General features: G+C 33.9%; 2 protein-coding genes across 3 annotated transcripts; one reads left to right on the forward strand and one right to left on the reverse strand.

Moving 5' to 3' along the window:
• Window positions 1-12,327: 12,327 nt before the first annotated feature.
• On the reverse strand, window positions 12,328-14,833 carry LOC100253347 (rust resistance kinase Lr10). The gene is made up of 3 exons (XM_010647459.3): window positions 14,089-14,833; window positions 13,715-13,741; window positions 12,328-13,597 (listed from the first exon to the last, which is right to left on the reverse strand). The coding sequence occupies exons 1-3, from the start codon at window positions 14,750-14,752 to the stop codon at window positions 12,486-12,488; spliced, it is 1,803 nt and encodes a 600-aa protein (XP_010645761.1). The 5' UTR covers window positions 14,753-14,833; the 3' UTR covers window positions 12,328-12,485.
• A 4,993-nt stretch (window positions 14,834-19,826) lies between these two features.
• Window positions 19,827-22,589, forward strand: LOC100258478 (rust resistance kinase Lr10). Of its 2 annotated transcripts, none has more exons than XM_059743337.1 (4): window positions 19,827-20,607; window positions 20,883-20,927; window positions 21,037-21,066; window positions 21,320-22,589. In XM_059743337.1, the coding sequence occupies exons 1-4, from the start codon at window positions 19,908-19,910 to the stop codon at window positions 22,429-22,431; spliced, it is 1,887 nt and encodes a 628-aa protein (XP_059599320.1). In that variant the 5' UTR covers window positions 19,827-19,907; the 3' UTR covers window positions 22,432-22,589. The 2 variants fall into 2 exon arrangements, with proteins under 2 accessions (XP_059599320.1, XP_010645763.1); XM_010647461.3 differs by having other exon boundaries at window positions 20,423-20,607; window positions 20,849-20,927.
• The last annotated feature ends 1,445 nt before the right edge of the window (window positions 22,590-24,034 follow it).

The following is a 24,034-nucleotide window of genomic DNA, read 5'->3' on the forward strand; positions in this document are numbered from 1 at the left end:
CGTTCTTGCGGGGGCGTATCAAGGAAACTGATAATTTCAAACAAGTGCCAACTCAAGTCTAGCTGTCACCATGAACATTACCAGATTTTGTGTCTTCCTATCTTTATAAATATTGCTTTTAATTGTGATTGTAAATTTACTTTTCCGTTGCATATTTTTGAATGCCTAAAATTAGGCCTCTCGGTTTGTATAAAGATATATAACATGAATAGAAAAAAATACAGTGAATTCTCTTTTAGAGAAAGACGGTAAGAGAAATAGGTTAATGGGTATAAAAAAATGATTATATGCATGGGGCATGAGGGGTGAATATGGAAATGAGTGTGAGAAGGTGGGCAGTGGGTATGATGGAATATGGGAGATGGAATAGATTCTCACAGCTACTACCAAGGACCTGATCACTTTTCTTCATGATTTTAGCAATTCTAACCTGTGCAAGGCTAATTGCAGCAGCCCGTACATCCTACAAATCAATATCGGCCTCAGTTTTGGTTCTTGAGAGAGTGGGAGGTAGAGATGGATTATTTTGCCTTGCTGAAAATGATGCAGAAGCCAATATCTGGCGAGAAATGAATGGCACAAACTATTTATCTTCCATAGCTTTGACTGAAATATCAAGCGAATTGTTTCGGTCAGCCAAATCCACCTCTTCAGCGCAAAGAGGATAGCACAAAGAAGGCAAGCTTAAATCTCTTCTTCCCTGTACATGCATTTGTCACCCCTGTTTAACTCCACGCCCAACACACTGCCCGTTTTAGATGATAAATTTCTTGCATGTAAGTTTCTCTGTGTTGATCGCGGGCCTTGAAGGCTGAAATTTCTTTGTTGGTGAGGCATAGTTGCATAAAAGCTCCAAAATCCGACATGTGGAAACCAGTCAGTAGGAGCAAGATTGACAGCTTCGGCACAATTTAAACCAAAATTGAAACAACCATGATGAGATCTAGGAAAGATGATGACTAAGTCTCTGGGTTCAGCATGGCCACAAGCTGAAAGAGCAGATCCGGTTAGGCATCAAATGGATCAGGAGGACAGTTCCATATAACCTTCAGAGAAAGCATGAAGTACTGCCCTGGCTTGAACGCGAACTCATTTTTAGACCTTGATGAATACTGTTTTCAAACAACTCTAATAAAATACCTTGATGAGGCTACTACATTTATCATAGTGTTTCTGGTGCACATAGTTCATCAAAACCCGATGAAGCTTTTGCCAAGTCTGAACACGTTTGCCAACAGAATCAAAGACAGTTTTACATTTCTCACCATATAGGACATCGAGAAGAGCATTCTTCCTATTTATTTTACATGAAGGTCCAGGCAAAGAGTCCGTCATTTACTGTACAGAGTCCTTCTGTTATGAGTCTATTTCATTCTCACCCATGCTTATCCCAATCCCAAGCAAGGACCTCTTGAATCCCAAAAGCTGTTGATGCCTCATACGGACGTTGTCAGATTCAGATTCTATAGTTGCCAATCTTCCTCTTCATATCACCATCATTCTCCGTCAATCAACCTCTCTAGATTCCCAGTCTTAAAGCCTGACGGTCTCTTTCAAGGGAAAACAGAGGAGCAAGGGAATAGAAAGGGGAACAGAGCATGGAACATTTAACAAATATGCTAAACCCATTTCACTATTTCATCCATGAATCTAACAATCAGTGGGCTAAGATAGGAAGCGTTTGCCAGAATAGAGCATAAGATGCAACAAACTCTTCAAATATTGAATCAAAAATCACCAAACCACAGCAACTCAACAAACAAGATTAAAATCACAGAGACTGAGCAGGAGAAATATGAAGGATGAGAATATATGGGAAAACCATAAATGGCCATACCTGAAAGTCTCTTTCTCGCTCTGGTAGCTACTAGGCTCCTTTCACAAAGAAAATCCAATTGATTTCCCACACTTCTCTTGCCCACAACCTCATCAAGCTTCACTCTCTGGCTCTTTTTCAAGCTAAGCTCTCAAAATCTCTCTGTAACTTACTGAAAAATATCCCTACTCCCTCACTCAAAACGTCTCCTATCATTCCTTCTGTTTTTTTCTCTCTAGCAGCTTGCTTCCCCCAAGAGAAAATCCTCTCTAACCCATATCTCTTGCCAGCTACCCCCCAAAAAACCCCCTTTCCCCATACAACAGCTTGCTGCCTATAACCGAAAACACGTTCCCTATCATTCTCCTTGACAGGTGTCACATTCTTATTGCATCCCAAAACCACTATTGTGATTCCCTGAAGACCAATCCCGGGGCAGCATGTGGCTCTCAAGGAGCCCTCCACCTAGCAAAACAAGCTGCATGAAAATGAGCCCCCCAAATGGGGGTCTACAGGTATATACTGTTTAACCTAAACAACAAAAAGCCCAGTGGCTGAGGACCTTGATGCAAACAAACTTGTCTTAGCCGAGAGGTCTGAGGGTTCCTCCATGTGTTTAAGATTAACTGCATTTAGGCCAGAACATCAAATCAATGGAACAATCTACTCTGTTTCACTAGGCCAAGCCCAACGGTAGGTCCATAGGCAGAGCTTGGATCATGTGCTAGTCAGGCTGGGTTGGGCCTGATACAGACCTAATTTGATCATGGCAGCCCAATAAGATAATTATTTTCCTTGTTTTGTGTTTTTCTAATTTTTTTTGTTTGTAGTAATTAATTATATTATAATCATAGCAATCATCATAACTATTTTTGTTATTAAATTTTTTTATTCCATTATTTCAGAATTTCTAATTTTATTTGATAAATTAATTCTTCTTTATCATCTATTAAATCTTTACTTAAACTTATTTTATCATAAGTTTATTTATCTATTTTTCTTCCATTTTGTTCTTACAACTTTCGTGTCCTTATTTATGTTTTCCATAAATATAACAATAATTTAAACAAAAAATAATAATTGCTTGGAGATATACCAAACAAAACGTACACTTCTTCAATGAAAAAAGTGACACAAAATTAAAATATAAATTCTAAAGAATTAAGACTAAATTAAAAAAATTTAGAATTGTAGGATTTAAAAAAAAAATATTTGATAAATTTTAGCTTTTTAAGCTATTAAAGTAAAATGAGGGTTTATCCCTTATTCTTTAATAATATATGAAAAATTATTTATATAATAATGAAAAAAACTTTGGAACATTTTCTTAGTTCTTTTAAAAATTTTCTAGTTGAAAATTATTAAGGTAGTAATGAAAACTATAAATTATCATTCTTTCTTCTTTTTCTTATTCTTTACCCTACTGCAAATTCTATCCAGTGAGTCAATTCTTTTGAAGGTTTTTCTTTGCATTTGAAGGACTTTAATTTTTTTACAATGAGCAATGTGGAATAGGCTAGATGAGGGAAGAGGTCATGACCTTCTCAACTTAGCTTCATCTTTATGGAAAAGTAGGTAGTGTATTTCTAGAAAGGGAGTAGGAATTTTTTTTTGCTTTTGTCTTGCTTAACTAACCATAAAGGCCACCAAATTGAAAAATGAAGCACTACGTTTGATGATGCATGTAATGCCGCTAGTTTGCAGGAAAAGGATAGTAGGGAATTAAGTTAAATTTATCAAAAATTATATTCAAAGGTTAAATCCCGAATATCATGTCTTTATCTTCGTGTAGGAAAGGAAAAATGTGTAAAATGAGTTTAAAATAACATATAAATATAATTTATTAATTTTAAATTTATTTTTTAATTTTTTTCTCTATTTTCTTTTCATTGTGTTCTCTCAAATTTTCTAAGAACTAAATATTGCTTTAGTTTTAGGAGTTTCTAACTTCAGTTTTTATCCAAAAACCTCAGAAGAAATTGAGTACATGAAATAATGTTTTTCTTAAAAATTCCTCATATATACTAATTGGTCATCATAGAAAATAAACTATGACTTGTAACTGAAGCATAAGCATTCCAACGGTAGAAATGAGCAAAAGAGGGGGACGGAAATTCCCAACCCCATCCTCCCCACAAAAAAAGAAACAATAACAATTGTCCAGTTGCTTCCTGCTTTCTTACTTTTAGGGTCTGCCTTTCCTGAAAGGGCTCCGCTTGCAGACCAGATTTTCAGTTTTTAAAGACAGGGTCTCTAGAATTAATATGCAGTATTTGGTCCTTAAAGGCCCAACAGACCCATGGGCTAGCTGGCAAGGCAGGGCTAGCTAGCTTGGATTTGGGCTAGCCCAACACGTTTGAGGCCTAGCATCATCAGAGCCCAATTTGGCCGAGGAGGCAACTTTATGGTCAACACAAACTATTTGGGCTGGAGCTTTTTGTTTATATGAATTGCTATTATTACTATGTCTATTTGTGCAATTAGAAATCTTGTGCATGAGATTGATGAAGACTTGACCATTGTTGATATTGGAATATTAATTGAATTTATAGATAAAATAGAAATTTAATGTTGGGGATAATCACGTAGACCACTTGTTCATTCTTCTCTAGGTAGTTCCATATATTAAGTAAGGATTAAAATATCTGAAATTAGATAAATATTGGTTGTTGAAATCAATGTACAAAAATAAAAATTATTTGTAGTAATTTTGTTTAAATTTTAGATAAATTTTGATAATTAATTTTTTTATATTTACAAATGATATTTATATTAACTCAAGAAAAAAGAACAAAATCCAATACCAATGGCTATGAATGTTAATTTCTTATTTTAAACTTAAAAATTATTAAAAAGACAACTTAACTCTACAACATTAAGTTATTGGAGAAATACTCAATTTTAAAAATAGCTTTTAAACAAGTCTTTCATTTTCTTGTTTTATAAAAAGCAAAATCAGGTAGTAGAGCATATGAATGGAACTTTGTCGGAAAAAGTTCTATGTATGTTGTCAAATGGTAAATTGAGCAAAAAAAAAAAAAAAAAAAACATTATAAATTCCCGCATCATTATGGCTGAGGGAGGAATGGATCGCTACTATAAAAGCTCATATAGTTGGAGAAGGAATGGGTTGCTGCTATAAAAGCTCTTATAGGAATATATGGCCCAATAGGCACAACCACATGGGCTGGGTTGCTGCTATAAAAGCTCTTATAGCAATATATGGCCCAATAGGCACAACCACATGGGCTTGTCTGCGACCATAGAGCCACGATATAAGCACTATCTCTCCTCCTCGGTTTAGACTGCTGGATCCACTGAGAGCCATGTCTTTTATCCTTCACTCTTCTTAGCCACCATTGAAGACCATTGAACTCTTCTCCCAAAGCCATTATACCCATCCTCATCACTGTATATTTCTCCAACTAGATTGTTGTCGTCACTGACATCCTCATCACTGAGGGGGCTTAGATCAATGACCAACTCGCTCAACGACCAATTTCTTTAGCCACTTCATCGCCCACATCTTCCAGATATTCTTTCGATTCCTTCCACGGCTTCACACTCTGTTATTCCTTTCTTTCTTTCTTTGATTTCAAATTGGGTTTCTTTTCATCACTTCTATTTCCTCCCATCTCTCTTTTTCTGGTTAGGGTTAGGGTTAGGGTTTGTGTTTGGATTCTCTGGTATATATTTACTAATTATTATGAGCATCAATCCCTCACCATACTTTCACATACCTCATCTCTGCACTCTTATTCTTCTTTCCATTTTCATGTGCATCGAAGCTTAGCTTGGAAGGAATGATTTCTCGTGTTCCTTCTCTTTTGTGTTTTTTCTGTCTTCCGTGAATAAGATGAAGTTGAAAATTTTAGTGATATGAAGAAATTCAATGCAGTCTGCTATTATTATAGTGCCTTGTCTGCACCTAATGAAATCAAAGGCTATGGAAGCTTCGGATAGAGCAAAGCTCTTCATTTTGCACCCTTATTAGGATACTACACTTTTGACTCATCTTAATCTTGTTTCCTTTTTTTTTTTTTTTTTCATTTTATTTATCTATTTATTTATTTTTTATTTTGAATCCATCAAAGTACTACTTGTGTTCTTCATGTAAACACTAAGAAGAAGGGGGCAAATGAATATTAAGTTTAACGAAATTAATGGGTATCGCCTAGAAGCATTTTGTCAAAAATCTGAAAATTCAGATGTTGAAATTCATGTCATTTAACTATATTTATCTCATGTATAATTGCTATTCAGGAGAAAAATTTGATAGGTTTTGGGGTTTATGCAATTTTGAAGGAGGGAAAAGGCTTCCTAATTTACCTCCCTCAGTTTTCATTTCTTACGATTCAAGTGGTAATCTTAAATGGACTTCAGCATTTGTTTTTCACCAACCATTCTTTTACTTCTATACAAATCCTGTTATCTCATGTATGGGGTAAATGCAATTTTGTGATTTTCTAACTTCTTAAAATTAGGAATTGATTTTTTAGGCTCATTTTTTCATTTTTAATTCAGCTGATTAACATAAGCTTGATATTTGTTCTTTGAGTGGAAATTTTGATGCTTACAGGAGAGACATTTTACTAATTTTATCTACTAGGTTGAAGACATTTGCTTTTTCTTCCTGACAATTTACTAATTATCAAATTCGTTTTCTTTCTGGTTGGTTTTTCCCTTTCCTTTCTGTTTTCATTTGAGGCCACCATATCTCAGGCAATTCACATCCTGAGAGAGTTAGCTACAAATCAAGGTATAATAGCCAAGATTGGCTTATAAATATCTGAGAATGATAATCTTACCATTCTTTCATTCTCTTTTATTGAGCACCTCTTTTCCTTAATGTAGAATATTTGAAACTCAATGGTACAAAGAGATACAAAATTCAAAAGCAGTTTTATATTTCACATATGTCATAGAGGTCTAATTGAAAGACCAATTGAAAGAATCAAACTTTGAATCTTAGGTGTTCAGTTATATGTTATAACATGTTTGACAGGTCTAATCCGCCTAATTTGGCAAATAAGATGTTAGCAAGATGAGGGTTAGCTTAGGAGGTCCCACAGCACAAGGCAAGTCACTTGTGAGATTAAGCAGTTTGATTTGGAATACATTGTTTGGCTTCACAAGTCAATACAAGGCAAAATTAAAACATTAATAATTTGATTTTAACCAAAATTGATGTCTTAACCACCATGTTTCCTTTCTAAATGAATTAAGATGGTTCAATTTGAATGGATCCTAATTAATTGGGAGATTCAAATAAGGTCACTTGTTGTTAGAAATCGTTGCAAAGAGGAACTAACACAAACTTTTGATCAAACTTTGCCCTGCATCATGTTTGGCCCTCGAACCCATATTTCACCTAATTGATTTGGTGGAAGAGGTTTCAATGTATCTATGCTAACTATTTGGGGTTCATCTTTTTTTCTTTTGGTAGATCATTCTCTTTTTTGCTTTTTTTTCTCTTTGTTCCTTTTTGGTTTTCAAGTTACAAATCATTTAATCAAAGAAATGATAACCAAAAATTTTTCCCACAAGTGTAAGATTGTGCGATTATTCTCACAAGCCAGTTCATACTTCCTGTCTCCACACCTGGGTCGGTAATCTTTCAGTCGGAAAGGGTAGCTTATATCCGGAATATTCCCACAAGAAGAGTGACAGAGATGATGATTCAGCTTGGCTTTGCAAGTTGTTGGGAGTAACAGAAGTAGAAAAATGTCTGCAAAACCGGCAAATAAGAGCCTCCTCAACATAGCTGGAGATGGTCTCTTTCCTCTCCGTCTCGCTCTTTTATTAGACTATAGATTAAGAACAATCAGTTCTGCTTTTCGTTATAAATGTTCGGTTTGGGTCCAAAAAATGGTTGAGGTAAAGTATCACCTCTTACCCACTGGGAGAAAGTGCTAAAAAACATTGACTGGACACATCAACCGCCCCACAATGTTGGCGTCTTTGCAGTCAACTAATAGAAAGGGATTTCTCCACTTACATTATCTAGTTCTTCCATACAGGATTTCTTCACTTCCTCAGATAATTTGCTTGCATCCTTTGCCTCTAAAGCACGTAGCTTTACCTTAAAGAAAGGCCCCATAAAAGTGGATAAAATTTCTAAATGATTATTTATAAAATTTTAATTTTCTATAATGCTGACTTTTCAACTTTGTGACCTTTATAGTCAGTCAGGCAAGATAGAACCAGAACAATTAAGTTGTGCTCTTCCAAAAATACGTACCTTGTCAACTTTTCTGCATAATTCATACTTGAGAAATTCATGGTGTCATGCTCTATCACATCCAACTACCTCATTGCATTTTTGTAATTGCAAAATAATCAATTGTTGTCAAGAAAATTAACTTAGTGGTTCCTTATTTTAAAAGTCACATCTAGTCATTAAAAATTAGGTAAAAAAGAGGTGAAATATAACTTAGGGAGTTTATTGATCCTACAAATTTTCAAAGAATGGTTGCAAGTGATTTTCAAAAAATCTATGCAAGTGAATAACTTAGATGATTTTATAGATCCTACAAATTTTCAAAGAATGGTTGGCAGTTTGCATTGTTTGACTAATATAAAACTAGATATTAAATATGGACTTGGGCTTATAAGTAGATCTAGGGATTCTCAATGTTAGTCACACTTACAGTTAGGAAAATAGATCTTATGATACATTAAAGGTTATGTATTTAATCTTAGTTTAGAAGTTTTCTCTTGATCATCAAGGAAACAATAGATGATTAATGTTTTGTCAACAGCAAAAACGAAATATATTGTAGCTACTAATGGTGCTAATTAAGTAGTATAGTTGCATTCAATGCTTTTTGATTTAAAGTATACTCAAGAAGTATCTATAAAGATTTCGTGGGATGATAAATCAACATTAATAACATTGACCAAAAAATCCAGTTTTTCATGAAAGAAGTAAACACATTGACATTACATCATGTACTATATTCATGAATTGATGAAAGACAAATTATGTTTGAGGTTTGTTCTTTTCAAAATTAAATTGCAGATGTCTTTACAAAATCAATCAAAGTGAAAACAACATAAGAGTCCTAATGAAATCAAGATTTATTTTATTAATATTTGAGTTGTTTTTGTTGTTTAGGATTTGTAATCCTAGTTCTATTAGAAGTTGAGTTTCTATTAGAATTAGATTTTTTATGATTGTTCATATATATATGTATGAAATTAAGTGGTATAAGGTAATATTTTCATATAATCATTTGTTTTCTTTTTATATTTTCTATCCCTTTTGTGTGTGATAAATCGTTCATGTGCTAGAAGCTTTTTTTTTGCTTATAATTTATAGTGACTTAATCAATATGAATTTTCAAGTAAGGATCCTCTGTGTCAATGTTAACATTAAATGGAGGTTTACCCTTGCATTTGGAGAACTTGATTCTTTTGTATTTAGAAATGTGCTATAAGCTAGATGTGAAAGAGGAATCAAGGTGTGAACTTAATGGTGGATTTTTGTGGAAAAGTTTTATATAAGAGGAAAGGAACAAACCAATTTCTTTTCTTTTTTATTTTCTTTTATGTTTTACTTGATTGACTATAAAGGTGGTCAATGTTGAAAAATGAAGCATTGTGGAGGAAAAATAGATCATGTATGAGAGGACGGACATGTCAAGTTTTTTTTTTTTTTTTTGTCTTGCTTGACTTACTACAAAGGTAACCAATTTTGAAAAATGAAGCATTGTGGGACAATACATATATCTAGACAGGTCATGCCATTATTAATGGACAGTTCAGGATGTTTGAAAGATCAATAAACATTGGAATCTACCAAGCAATGTAGAAAAAAAAATTGACTAGGCCTCTTCCTCTTGTACATAATACACTTTTCCACAAAAATCCACAGTTGAGAAGTCCACACCTTCCCTTTATCACATCAAGCTCATTGCACATTTCTAAGGAGAGAGGAATGAAGTCCTCCAAAGGCAAAGAAAATCTTCCATTTAGTGCTAAGGAAATTAACTCAATGGGTTCTTATTTTAAAATTCAGTCAACAGAAATTAACATTGGACTACATATGAATTATTGAAGGAGTATGATCCTTGCAGCATACCATTTGAAAATTCTGAATTTTTATGTACTTTTAAAAATTTTACACTAAGAATGAATTATTGAGAGATACTTGGGGGTGTATTATCCTAGGCTAAAAGAGCTCAATGATATATTTTGTAAATCTACTTACAGAGATTTAGAAGCCATACTAATGAGTTGTACCATGCATCTAGAATATCCCATCTGTCAATACAAGAGGAGCAAAATCTATTAAATTATCCAAAAGTCAAGGCAACATCTTCACATCTTCATAGTAATATGGTGTTGTTTATTATTTCTCTATTCCTTAGAAAAAATATTATGACATTTTTTTTATTATGTTTTCATTTACCAAAACTTCTTCATGTGGATAGATAAAGATCACAATAAATTTAAAATAAAATATATATAAATTATACTCTAGGAGACCAGAAGAGACTAGGGATATAGATTAAAAGCAAGATTAACATAGCTTCAATTGAAATTGGAAGCTTTATATTTTTACATATGAAAAATAAACTTTATATATTGATCTCAACTTGGTAATTTTTTCTTTATTTTTCAAGATAATTTATTTTTTTTTACAAGAAAATACCAATATGAGATATTTTGTGCAATATTTTTACCTAAACAAATAGAAATTAAATAAAATAAGAATCTTATTATTTTCAAGAATATAAACTATAGATTGAATATCTTAATTAAATGATACTTGTCAAGTTATCGAGAGTTCATAGAACAAATTAACTAGTTAAGGATTTCCAGTTGGTTTTATTAGATGTAATTGAATAAATGTAATGGTCAGACAAAAAAAAAAAAAAGGAATTTTGCTTTTGATAAAAGGTGTTATAGCAAATTCTAATTAACCGACAACAAATTTGTAGCATCATGAACCTTCAATAATTCCAATGACTTTTTGTTTACATGTGGTCCATTATATACATGTGAAGTCATTGTAATGTGTGGTCCATTGTCTTACATATGGCCCAATGTTAATTTATAGTGATGGAATCTATATATATGACTTTTCAAATGAAGACCCCCTAGTCAATCTTGGCATTGAATTGAGGTTTGTCCTTACATTTGGAGGATTTGATTCCTTTGCCTTTAGATTTGTGCAATGAGCTAGATGTGATAGATGGAAGGAGGTGAGAACTTCTTAATGGTGGATTTTTTTGTGGAAAAGTAGATAAATACATATAGGAGGAAAGGAGCAAGTCAGTTTTTGTTGTGTCTTGCTTCACTATTCAACATTGGCAACCCTTATAGTCTACCAAGTAGGTGGAATAAGAAATTAGCTTGACCCTAAAAATCCACGGATGAGAAATTCACACCTTCCTTCTATCACATTAAGCTCATTGCATATTTCTAAAGAGAAAGAAATGATGTCCTCCAAATGTAAGGACAAATTTCCATTTATTACCAAGACTCAATTGGGTTCTTACTTTCAAAGTCAATTTAATCAATATGGGTTCTTATTTTCAATATAGAAATTCTTGAAGGAGCATGATCCTTTGTTGAAGGCCATTTGAATATTTTGAAAATTTTTTACTCTAAAAATTTTACACTCAGAATGAATAATAATACGACTTTTGACTTGATAGCATGATTTATTCTTACATGGAGTGGAAAACTAATATTTGAGAAACAAAAGCATCCATTAATCTCAAGACCATGAAATGATGCAATCAAATTGTCCATGGATGTTATTGCAACCATTGAAGAAACTTAAGCTATACTAATATACTTCTCTAAAAAAAAGTATTTATATTTCTGTAGATTTTCTTTTGGGTTATTAGAAATACTAGAAAAGAAAGCAAATAAAGTAAAGACAAATCAAAATTTCCTTTACAAAGGAAATCATATATAATAATAGTGCTAATAATACAATTTATACAATTTTCAAAATTTTTAATCTTTATGTAAAAGAGAAAAGAAAAGAAAAGAAAAGAAAAGAAAAGAAATATATTTATATTATTTTTCACTTTTTTTTTCTTTCATCTTTTCACATTATTTTTTTGGTCACATTTTCTCTGAAACTTCTATAATATAAATAATTAAAAGCCTTAAGGCTTATATATCCTATTGTCAACAATTAAAAGCCTCAATTCTTAAGCAACACTGCTCATCTCCAGAGTTTTTCCACTGTTTCTCACCCACTTTACACACACTAGATTTGAAATTTTGAAATTTATCCAATAAATTATGACATGCTATTGAATCTATAACGGAAAATCTTGTTAAAAACAGAACAATTTTGTTTTTTCCCCAAAGATAGACTGCTAGACTTCTTGCTGAAATTTGGTAAAATAAGCTACCCTTTTGCTAGTCAAAGGTGATCCACAAAGCTTTGGGGAGCTGAACTGAACTAGGTTGAGACTAATCATATATTTTTGCTTATACTACAGAAAACATTATGAAGAAGATAAATCAATTATGTGAGAGAGAACTTTTGAAACATATTTTAAGTTGAGCCTCAAAATGAATATTGTAGTAAAATTGCTGGTACATGATAATAGTAAAATTATAAACCTACATTGATGAAGGATTACTACATCATATTTAAATTGCACACTTCTAAAAATTGAAAAAGACAGGATGACATCTTTCATTCAATTTCTGAGATGACTGTTAACTCTTGTTGAAGGTATCTTTTAGATGTGCTTGCATTTGTTTTTGTTGGAGTAGTGCAAGTGAAAGGATTGGGAGGCGTGGATAAATTATGTTCTCCTTCTAACATTTGAACCACAAGCTTCATAGAAGGACGATCCGTTGGGAACCATTGAATACACCAAAGTCCAATAATTGTCAATTTTTTTACTATTTGAGTATCTCCTTCTTCATCAATTCGAATTTGCAGCTCTTCACCTTGATCTAGATGATTATAAATCCATTCTGGGAAGTAAACTTGGCTAGTGTTATCCACAGTAACATCAATATTCTTCCTTCCTCCTACCATTTCAAGTAATAGCATTCCATAGCTAAAAACATCTGACTTGTAAGACACATTTCCTAAATTCCTGGATAACATCTCTGGAGCAATATAGCCCATGGTCCCCCTAGCTGTAGTCATAGAAACTGCACTTTGTTCCTTGGAACATAATTTGGCGAGGCCAAAATCAGCTATTTTTGGATTAAAATTGTGATCAAGTAAAATATTATGAGGTTTGATATCAAAATGGAGGATTCTTTGATCACAACCTTGGTGAAGATATTCAATTCCTTTGGCAATACCTAAAGCAATATCTTGAAGCTTTTTCCAACCAAGTGAATGGTTTTTAATTGTTCTTGAAAATATGAACTTCTCTAGCGACTCATTTGGCAAGAACTCATAAATAAGAGCTCGTCTAAATCCATCAGCACAGAAGCCAACTAAGCGAACAACATTCACATGGTGGATTCTACCCATGGTTCCCACTTCATTAAGAAACTCCTCCCCATTTCCATTGGTGTTGTTCAGGATCTTGACTGCAACATGAACTTCATCAGACAGCTTTCCCTTATACACTGTTCCATAACCTCCTTCACCCAATTTATCTTGGAAGTGGTTTGTGATCTTCTTAATATCAGCATAAGAGTATCTTGTAGGCTTGAGAGCTATGTAATCTTCCAAAAACTTTTCAATCTTTATTTGATTGTTTCTTTCTAATTTCTTCCAGCTATATACACGATGGAGTGCAACGGTTCCAATAATAAGAAGAATGGAACCAAGGGTTATACCTGCATAAAGAGAAAAATATCTTTTGCTAGTAAATGAAAGGGAAAAATATGCAAGTTGTGAAACCATCATCTCTCTATTTTCTCATGACAGATAAAGCATGAGCAAATAAAAATTACCTGTAACCATTGGTTTTTTTGATGCACCTGCAAAAGATGTAAAATTCTCAATTACTTGTGGCGATAATTTCTATCTTATTAAAAAAGGAAAGATATCTCATGGGTTTAATTTTCTCCATCTCCTAGATTTTAAGTCTTGTATGGTTCCTTTGTTGGGGTTTCTTTGAGATGTTTATCTTTTTCCAAAACATAAATGAGGAGTTTTAGATCGCACTCCATTTTTTTTTTCTTCATAACATCAAAATAAAAAACTGATATTCCTTGTATTATGCTAAACACTTCCATAGATTAAACTAGGGACCCAATCAGCTAACATGTACATATATACTTGCTTGAAAGATGAATAAAAGCTGGACATGGATGAAGGAGAGTACCTTTGACACATTGGGTTTCAGGTTCCTTGCTATTACTCTTCTTCCATCTGCACTTCCCACCTTCTGCTTCACAGCTTTTGCACATTGGTTTGTCCCAATTCAGAGGAAAAATATTGTCTTGCATAAGTATATGATCTGGAAGTGAAACATTGTGAATCTTGCGGCAAGAGGATAGTTCGAAGTCGATGGAATATGACGAATAAACAGCATAAACCTGGTAGGCAGGGGCACTGAGGCAAGGGACTGGGTAAAAGTAATCTGAATAAGCTGTTTTAGTTGAAGTACAATTGAGTAGGCTGAAGTGTCCTTGACTTTCTTCTTGCAATTGGAAAGGAGAGACGTGTAAACTGAGGTTTGAAAACTGTGTTAGACGGCAATCATCTGTGTCATGAACTTGAATTTCTTGAGATTTGTAATTTATTTTCTTCACCAATAGTTTCACTGAGTGTGAGAGATTTAGCATGGTCTGATGCTTCTCCGTGCACGATAGCTCAAACCCAGGGAATCCACAGTGGGCTGGCTGGTGGTCTCTAAGCCAGAACGGGAAACGGATGGCTGGACCATTGGGGCTGCACCTTGATACCTTGCACTCATCGACCTCTGCAAAGATTCCAACAAACAGGAAGCAAGAAAGAGAGAGGACCAGTTTCAAGGAAGTACACATCTTTAGAGTTTCGGATACTGCTCCTGAACCTCCTGTGCAGTTTAGAACTTAAGGCTTTCGTTGCTTGTGTTATCCTATTACTTCAAAATTCAATGTTCTTTCCTCTTGTACATTGCTATCATTGACTTCGACTTTTCAACAAGGAGGCCAAAAATTTCCATGTGGCACTAAGCTGAGGAAAAAACCCATGAATTTCCCAAGGATCCATCAGATTAAATGGGATCGTTTTCCACGGTATTTCATTCTTATTATTGTTGGATTGACTTGAGACTTTTCAACAAGGATTCATTAAGTTAAATTTCCATGGAACTAAGCTGAGGAAGGAAACCATGAATTTCCGCTCATTTTGATTTCATGAATCTCGTAGCATTTTATTATATTAAAGTATGAGCTCTGCCTCCCACAATCAGAAAATTTAGGCTGTCTTTAATCATCCTGGAAAATTTCTTCACTCTTTTAAGAAAACAATTCCACCGTTGGGAAGAGATCCTTCACGAACATCTTGGACGACCTATTAATTCGCGTTATATTCACTGCTTTTTTCAAGGAAGAACAGATACTTGTTTAATTGCGTGCTTTTACTGATTTCACTTTGGATTCTTGTGGAAGAACTAGATAATGTATACGAGGCAGTGAAGCGGCTGCATGTCTTCTCATCCTGTTGTACCTAATTAATATATTAATATTAACATATTATATTATATTAATATTTGATTTATTGAAGGAGTAAATATTAGTTTATTTTTCTATAGCATTGACTGTCATTGTCAATATGAAATATGAGGATGATTGGGTACACCAACTTGCCCACAGTGTTTGATTTTCTATGTATAATGTTTTGTAGTTAGTCAAGCATGGTGAGCTATTTAATTACAAACTGAGCCACTCCACTTTCACAAGACATGCATGGCCACATAGTTGTGAAAGCAAGAGGTCCTTGCAAGTTGCTACCCATTAAATAGGCTAAGTACAAGGGATTATTGACAATAATTTTTGGTAAAACAAATTATGTCATGAATCTGCCGGTATTCTCAGTGGAAGTCTTTTTCTTTGAAACCACCAGCAGGTGAAGACAGCGGGGTATTAAGAGTTAACTAATCATGTGGGTGATGAGATTTATTGAGGAATATAATTTTATCAAAATTTTCCACGGTATTTCATTCTTTGATTACATTATTGTTGGATTGACTTGAGACTTTTCAACAAGGAAAAATATTGTCTTGCATAAGTATATGATATGGAAGTGAAACATTGTGAATCTTGCGGCAAGAGGATAGTTCGAAGTCGATGGAATATGACGAATAAACAGCATAAACCTGGTAGGCAGGGGCACTGAGGCAAGGGACTGGGTAAAAGTAATCTGAATAAGCTGTTTTAGTTGAAGTACAATTGAGTAGGCTGAAGTGTCCTTGACTTTCTTCTTGCAATTGGAAAGGAGAGACGTGTAAACTGAGGTTTGAAATCTGTGTTAGACGGCAATCATCCGTGTCATGAACTTGAATTTCTTGAGATTTGTAATTTATTTTCTTCACCAATAGCTTCACTGAGTATGAGAGGTTTAGCATGGTCTGATGCTTCTCCGTGCACGATAGCTCAAACCCGGGGAATCCACAGTGGGCTGGCTGGTGGTCTGTTAGCCAGAACGGGAAACGGATGGCTGGACCACTGGGGCTGCACCTTGATACCTTGCACTCATCGACCTCTGCAAAGATTCCAACAAACAGGAAGCAAGAAAGAAAGAGGAACAGTCTCAAGGAACTACACATCTTTAGAGCTTGGGATACTGCTCCTGAACCTCTGGTGCAGTTCAGAACTTAATGCTTTGGTTGTTTGTCTTATCCTCTTAAGATATGTTAAAAAGCAAAAGAAAAAGAACATAAATTATCCCGTTACTTTAAAATTCAATGCTATTACATGATTCCCCATTACCATTCTGGACTTCCTTCACGGTTTCCTCTTGTACATTGCTATCATTGACTTTGACTTTTCAACAAGGAGGCCATAAATTTCCATGTGGCGCTAAGCTGAGGAAAGAACCCATGAATTTCCCGAAGATCCATCAGATTAAATGGGATCATTTTCCACGGTATTTCATTCTTTGATTACATTATTGTTGGATTGACTTGAGACTTTTCAACAAGGATTCATTAAGTTAAATTTCCATGGACCTAAGCTGAGGAAGGAAACCATGAATTTCCGTTCATTTTGATTTCATGAATCTCGTAGCATTTTATTAGATTTAAGTATCAGAAAAATTTAGGCTGTCTTTAATCATCCTGGAAAATTTCTTCACTCTTTTAAGAAAACAGTTCCACTGTTGGGAAGAGATCCTTCACGAACATCTTGACTGACCTATTAATTCGCGTTATATTCACTGCTTTTTTCAAGGAAGAACAGATACTTGTTTAATTGCGTGCTTTTACTGATTTCACTTTGGATTCTTGTGGAAGAACTAGATAATGTATACGAGGCAGTGAAGCGGCTGCATGTCTTCTCATCCTGTTGTACCTAATTAATATATTAATATTAACATATTATATTATATTAATATTTGATTTATTGAAGGAGTAAATATTAGTTTATTTTTCTATAGCATTGACCGTCATTGTCAATATGAAATATGAGGATGATTGGGTACACCAACTTGCCCACAGTGTTTGATTTTCTATGTATAATGTTTTGTAGTTAGTCAAGCATAGTGAGCTATTTAATTACAAATTGAGCCACTCCACTTTCACAAGACATGCATGGCCACATAGTTGTGAAAGCAAGAGGTCCTTGCAAGTTGCTACCCATTAAATAGGCTAAGTACAAGGGATTGTTGACAATAATTTTTGGTAAAACAAATTATGTCATGAATCTGCCGGTATTCTCAGTGGAAGTCTTTTTCTTTGAAACCACCAGCAGGTGAAGACAGCGGGGTATTAAGAGTTAACTAATCATGTGGGTGATGAGATTTATTGAGGAATATAATTTTATCAAAATTTTCCTTTGATTTAAGAGAGATTATTAAAATGTAAACCATATAAATAATGGGTATTTTTCTACCAATCATCTCCTACAAGTACCCTAAAGATCTTGAATGGGTATTTTTCTACACTGGTTTTTCCCTCCACAATCCTTTCTCACGTCTCTTTAGCCATGATGCCTTCATTCCTCCTTATAAATAATGGTTTCAATGAAAGCTTAAAGCTTATAGTTTGTCCAGAATAATTATTGTTTCACCTACATGTTGGACTATTATTCATGTTAATATTTGTTTTCTTTTTTTTTATGACAAAGATGGAGACGTATGAAGTATAATACCTTGTAATTTTTTTCTATTTGCATCCTAAAAAAAAATACAAATGAAATTTTTTTTTTTTTATATTTTTTTTTCAAAAAAGGCTTCAATCTGATGCCTTGTAATTTTTTTTATTTGCATCCTAATTAAAAAAAACAAATTAATTTTCTTTATTTTTTAATTATTTTATATGTTTTTTTTAAAAGGCTTCAATTGACAACTTTTGTTCAAATGCAAAAGTTGCCCTTTATTCGAAATTTCCTTAAACATTGCATTAAAACAGAAATTTTCTTACTAAAATGACTACTGAATTTCAGTTCCCTTCTTAACCAAGAAAAACAACTCCCTTTTACTGATGATAATTGCTGCAGATTGGTTATATTTTATTGTTACTAATTGATTGAACCAATAGGGATTGGGGTTTGAATTGCACTTCACGCCACTACATAAGTCTTTTTAAAGGAACCTCACACAACTAAATTTGATATCAAAAGTAAACCCAAAGATGAATTAAGATCAAGTTTGAAATTTTAAAAAGAATTAAAAAAATGACAAAGAAAAAAACAAAACTTATATTAGGTATAAGTATATATAACTGATTTTTATGAATTTTTGAACCTCCAAGCTAGTGTAACAGGATTTATCTTATCTATACAACTTTCTCCATGGAATATTAGGTATCAATCACTGAATTTATCAGCCATTGTGGTATAAATCTTATCATCTTTTTTAGATAGTGATTATGAAAATGAATGACTATTGCCGGTTAACCTTTCAAACTTGACTGGTTTAGCCTATTGATCCTTGTTGGCTTAATAAGGAAAGAAATTGATGCATGTATCATTTTTTAGATAAGGGACTGCAACTTAGAGCCATGAGAGATCATTCTTTTTTTTGGTTTGTGATTATATATCTTTCTCTACGTGCCTATCTTTAGAGAAATTAAAATAATTTAGATCAAGTGATTTTTAAACAATTTTTTTTTTCTTTTTTGAGTTTCAATTAGTTTTAATTTCTATCTTTGTGGAATTTGCTTCTACATTTTTGGTGTAATCTAACTCGGTATCTTTTACATTTTCCAATATGGAAAAGGATGTCTTTAATTAACTAATGTAGGGCCGTCCAAAATCTGATTTTGATTTAATGGACTTAAATTTCAACAAGGAAGCTGAGGAAATAACCCATGCATTTCCTAAGAATCCATCAAAATTAAATGGGATCATTTTCCATGGTATTTCATTCATTGATTACATTAGTGTTGGACTGACTTGAGACTTCTCAACAAGGATTCATTGAGTTAATTAATTTCCATGGAACAAAGCTGAGGAAGGAAAACATGAATTTCCATTCTCTGGCATTATAGCTTGATGTGTTCACTTTGATTTCATTAATCTCGTAGCATTTTATTAGATTAAAGTATGAGTTCTGCCTCCAACAATCAGAAAATTTAGGCTGTCTTTAATCATCCTGGAAAATTTCTTCACTCTTTTAAGAAAACAGTTCCACTGTTGACTGACCTATTAATACGTGTTATATTCATTGCTTTTTTCAAGGAAGAACAGATACTTGTTTAATTGTGTGCTTTGACTGATTCCACTTTGGATTCTCGTGGAAGAACCAGAGAATGTATATGAGGCAGTGAAGAGGCTGAGTGTCTTCTCATCCTGTTGTACTTAGCTGACTAAGAAGGCACCGGTCAATTCTCTTTGGCACCGTCTCCAAGTGGGCAAGAATTGATATGTCACCTAACCATTGAATGTTGGACCCAGACTGACCAATTATAAGGCGTTGCAGAACAGATTGTTTTTAATTTGAAGTCCAATAAAAGAGCAGAAAAGAGAGAAAAAGAAAAGAGAGAGACCATCTCCAGGTATGTTGAGAAGGATCTTCATCTTATATCCTGGTTTTGCAGCCCTTCTTCTACTTCTGTTAGTTCCTATAACATGTAAAGCCAAGCGCAATCATCGGGTCTGTACCTCTTCCTGCGGGAATATTCATAATATAAGCTACCCTTTCCGACTGAAAGATGATCCACGGAGCTGCGGAGAAAGCGAGTATGAGCTGGCTTGTGAGACTAACCGCACAATCTTATACTTGTATTCAGGAAAATACAAAGTAGAAGAAATCAATTATGAGATCTTCACCATAAGGATTGTTGACACTGGCCTACAAAAAGATGACTGCTCTTCTCTGCCTCTGCATTCTTTGACTTACAGAAACTTTACTAGTCAACGTCCAATTAGATATTGGCGGTCTTCTGAGAATTCGGCTCTAAATTTTATTGATTGTGAAGCTCCAATAAGTTCTTCTATCTACATGGATATGGCACCTTGCAGTAAAAACAGTTCTGCCCACTTTTCTTTATCTTCAATTCAAACATATTCATATGTTGTAGTTGGATACATGTCGTTGTCAGATTTACAGAACTCTTGCAGGATAGACTTGGAGGTCAGTGTCTCAACCCGTGGGCAGAAGATTGACAACAGTTCTTGTTCAGGCATCCATGATGGGATGCTATACGGGACTGACCTTCAATGGTGCAAGTGTCTCTCCTCCGTGTGCCCTCCTTGCGGTGAGATTTTACTATTTGTAAACTTTATACATATGAAACCAAAAACATTCTATTTAATTTTATTTAAATATTTCAAAGAATCACTTTCAAAAAAGTTGTAGCTGCTCCACCAGAAAATGGAAATGATGCCAAAACTGTCTTGTTAGATAAAGGCAGGGAGTGTCAATTGTACAAGATCATATAGAGTATAATACTGTCTTATTTCCTTTTAACTTTACCTACTCATAGCTACTGCCTCCAGCTTTATGATTCAACTCCTTACAATGGTGACGCAGATTTTATATTTTCATCAGAGTACCCCTGGTATTGGATTGTAGCAGGTGAGACCTCTCTCTCCATCCCTAGATGCTTCATTTTCATTTGCCTATTTATAAAACTGTTTCAAAAGAGCCTTTAATTATGTTTAATTTCTTTTGTTATTTTGTGCAGATATTCTGTCATATGGATTCGTTTTCATTGGTAAGACATTATATTTCCTCATTGAAGTTGTGCTAAACAAAAGGAAACAACTTAAAGATGGAAAATATGGGATATGATTAGAAAACTTGTCTTGAAATGTAAAAGACAAGCCTTTCACCAGCATCTTGTCAGTTAATAAATAAAGAGGAAAACAAATTAAAAATAAGAGAAAACTGTATAACTTAGCAAAATGGTACCACAGATTGAGCAATTGATGTTCTCCTGCTGATTTCTCTGTAATTTTTGTTTCCAGTTGCTATTGTTGCTGTGAGAACTTTGTTCGGGAGTCCATGTGTTGTGATATTTTTGATCTACAAATGGAGAAGGAGGAACTTATCCATGTACCATGCCATTGAGGAGTTCATTCAAGCTCAAAATAATCTAACACCGATAAGGTACTCTTACTCAAATATTAAGAAGATGACAAAAGGTTTCATGGAAAAACTGGGTGAAGGAGGCTATGGTTCGGTATACAAAGGAAAGCTTCGAAGTGGTCATTTCGTAGCTGTAAAAATGATGGCCAATTCCAAAGCCAATGGACAAGATTTCATTAATGAAGTTGCTACAATTGGAAGGATTCATCATGTCAATGTGGTGCAATTAATTGGATTTTGTGCCGAGGGATCGAAGCGTGCTCTTGTATATGACTTTATGCCTAATGGGTCTCTTGATAAGTACATATTTCCTGAAAAGGAAGGAAATATCTCCTTATTAAGCTTAGAGAAAATGTATGAAATTTCTCTAGGGGTGGCCTATGGGATTGAATACTTACATCGAGGTTGTGACACCCAAATCCTGCATTTTGATATCAAACCTCACAATATTCTTCTTGATAAGAATTTCACTCCGAAGGTTTCAGACTTTGGCCTCGCGAAATCATATCCAACAGATCATAGTATTGTGTCCCTAACTGCAGCAAGAGGGACAAGGGGATACATGGCTCCAGAGTTGTTCTACAAAAACATTGGAGGAGTCTCATACAAAGCTGATGTTTATAGTTTTGGGATGCTGTTGATGGAAATGGCAGGCAGAAGGAAGAATTTGAATGTTTTTGCGGAGCATTCAAGCCAAATTTACTTTCCTTCCTGGGTTTACGAGCAGTTCAATGAAGGAAAAGACATAGAAATGGAAGATGCAACAGAGGAAGGAAAGGAGCTTTCCAAAAAGCTGATTATAGTAGCCTTATGGTGCATACAATTGAAGCCCAGTGATCGTCCTTCAATGAACAAAGTTGTGGAGATGCTTGAAGGAAATGTGGAGCTCCTGCAGATGCCTCCAAAGCCTCTTCTAACTCCACAAGAGGTGCCAGCTGAGGATCATGTAAACAACAAAAAGCCGGCAGAAATGTCAATTAGTATCAGATAGTGTGTGCCATATACTAAAAAAACTCAAAAGTAGACCATCAATCTTATTGATCCCCACCTATCTATGATAGAAAGAAGGGCATATATCAATATCTATTCTGATATACCCATCAAGAGACTTCTAAGTTATTTTGCTATGATTATCATTTGTCTGCCTCATATTGTGCTTTCCAGTTCAAGTTGTTTGAGATTTCTCATTTTTCTATTTCAATAAATTGCTGTCAGTTCTGTTGCTGCAATTGCATGTGAAACGAAAGAAATCACAAGAGAGTGGTGAAACCAACTATAGCGAATGTTGATCAGTATGAAAATGGAGTAAATGCATGAAACATCATAAATTGAACGCTGAGTTCAATAACCTTGTTTTCACTCTGCATATATCCTTCACATCACTACATATCCAGGATAGGCTTTCTGAGCCCATCTGCAGCACATTATCATCCAGTGTAGATTTAGTAGAGGAAGCATTTTGATTTCATTTGATCTGGAGAGCTCAAATGAAATCATCCCAATTTTTTTTTACTACATAATATGGTGTAAATCCTAGTTTCCTTTTACTCAGAAAGCTCAAAGCAAGGAGGAATAAAGCGATGGTAAGACATAAGAAATGGGCACTCACCATGAATTTGTTTGTGTAGAAGAGTTTCAATGAAGAGAAGTGATGGCAGGTACCCCATTCATATTAAAAGAATACAAGAAGCTAATAAGTTGCTCCAATAGATAAGATGGTGCTTACAGGTGATTTCCTATTCACCTATATATATTCATCTTCTTTTCAACTATGAGGGTGACATCATGATGATTCTTAGTTAATTTGCTTCTTCTTTTTCATCTGCTTATCCAGAAGTAACCCTTTGCACATAATTTTGTACAAAAACTATATCATATTTCATTAATATTTTATTCTACTTTATACCATCCATTAACTACGACATTAATTTACATAATTTCATTACTTGCATGTGTTTAACATTCATGATACATAATATTTGGCTTTTTCTCGAGATGATAGTGCAAATTAAGAATCTTTAAAGATTGAATTTTCCTGGCCACTTGAAGAAGCTGCCAAGGCACCTTCACAAACAAGATCAAATGATATCTTATTTGGTCAAAAAAAGTTATTTATTGTCTTCTTGAAATATAGAACACACTTTTTCAGAGAAATCTATAATTGAAAAGTTCATAACTTCTTCCCTTCATCATATATCCTTGTTTATGTGCTTGAATATGCAATCTGCCAAGATAAAAAATATCGTTGTTTAAGAATTATCTCTCCTATTGATAAAAAACAACATAAATTGAATTTAATATGACAAATAATAAATTAAAATTAAAATATTTGGCAATTATAGCCTAACAAACTAAACTATCTTGGGGTCTCCAATTTTCTTGCAACTTGAAAATAGTGTGAAATAAGCTTTATTTATTGTCATAATCAACTACTTGATTTTTTTGTACATGAATAATTCACATTCAAGTAAAGCATACTCGTCTTTTGTTCATGATCAGATTCATTGTAATCCTTTGCAAGTCACATTTGGCGACTCAAGTCATTAGAAACTTTGGACTAAGAATAAGACAAGATTTACTAAATATGTGCACAT

This window comes from Vitis vinifera, chromosome 16, assembly GCF_030704535.1.
Source record: "Vitis vinifera cultivar Pinot Noir 40024 chromosome 16, ASM3070453v1".
NCBI classification, from domain to species: Eukaryota; Viridiplantae; Streptophyta; class Magnoliopsida; order Vitales; family Vitaceae; genus Vitis; species Vitis vinifera.

What these genes read in the sequence shown, in the direction of transcription:
- LOC100258478 (XM_059743337.1), top strand. Translation starts at nt 19,908, where the DNA reads ATGTTGAGAAGGATCTTCATCTTATATCCTGGTTTTGCAGCCCTTCTT. An exon ending in CTCCGTGTGCCCTCCTTGCG is followed by an intron (nt 20,608 to 20,882) that starts GTGAGATTTTAC and finishes ATGGTGACGCAG; the next exon opens with ATTTTATATTTTCATCAGAG. An exon ending in ATATGGATTCGTTTTCATTG is followed by an intron (nt 21,067 to 21,319) that starts GTAAGACATTAT and finishes TTTTGTTTCCAG; the next exon opens with TTGCTATTGTTGCTGTGAGA.
- LOC100253347 (XM_010647459.3), bottom strand. Translation starts at nt 14,752, where the DNA reads ATGTGTACTTCCTTGAAACTGGTCCTCTCTCTTTCTTGCTTCCTGTTT. An exon ending in TGAAACCCAATGTGTCAAAG is followed by an intron (nt 13,742 to 14,088) that starts GTACTCTCCTTC and finishes CATCTTTTGCAG; the next exon opens with GTGCATCAAAAAAACCAATG. An exon ending in AAAAAAACCAATGGTTACAG is followed by an intron (nt 13,598 to 13,714) that starts GTAATTTTTATT and finishes CTCTTTATGCAG; the next exon opens with GTATAACCCTTGGTTCCATT.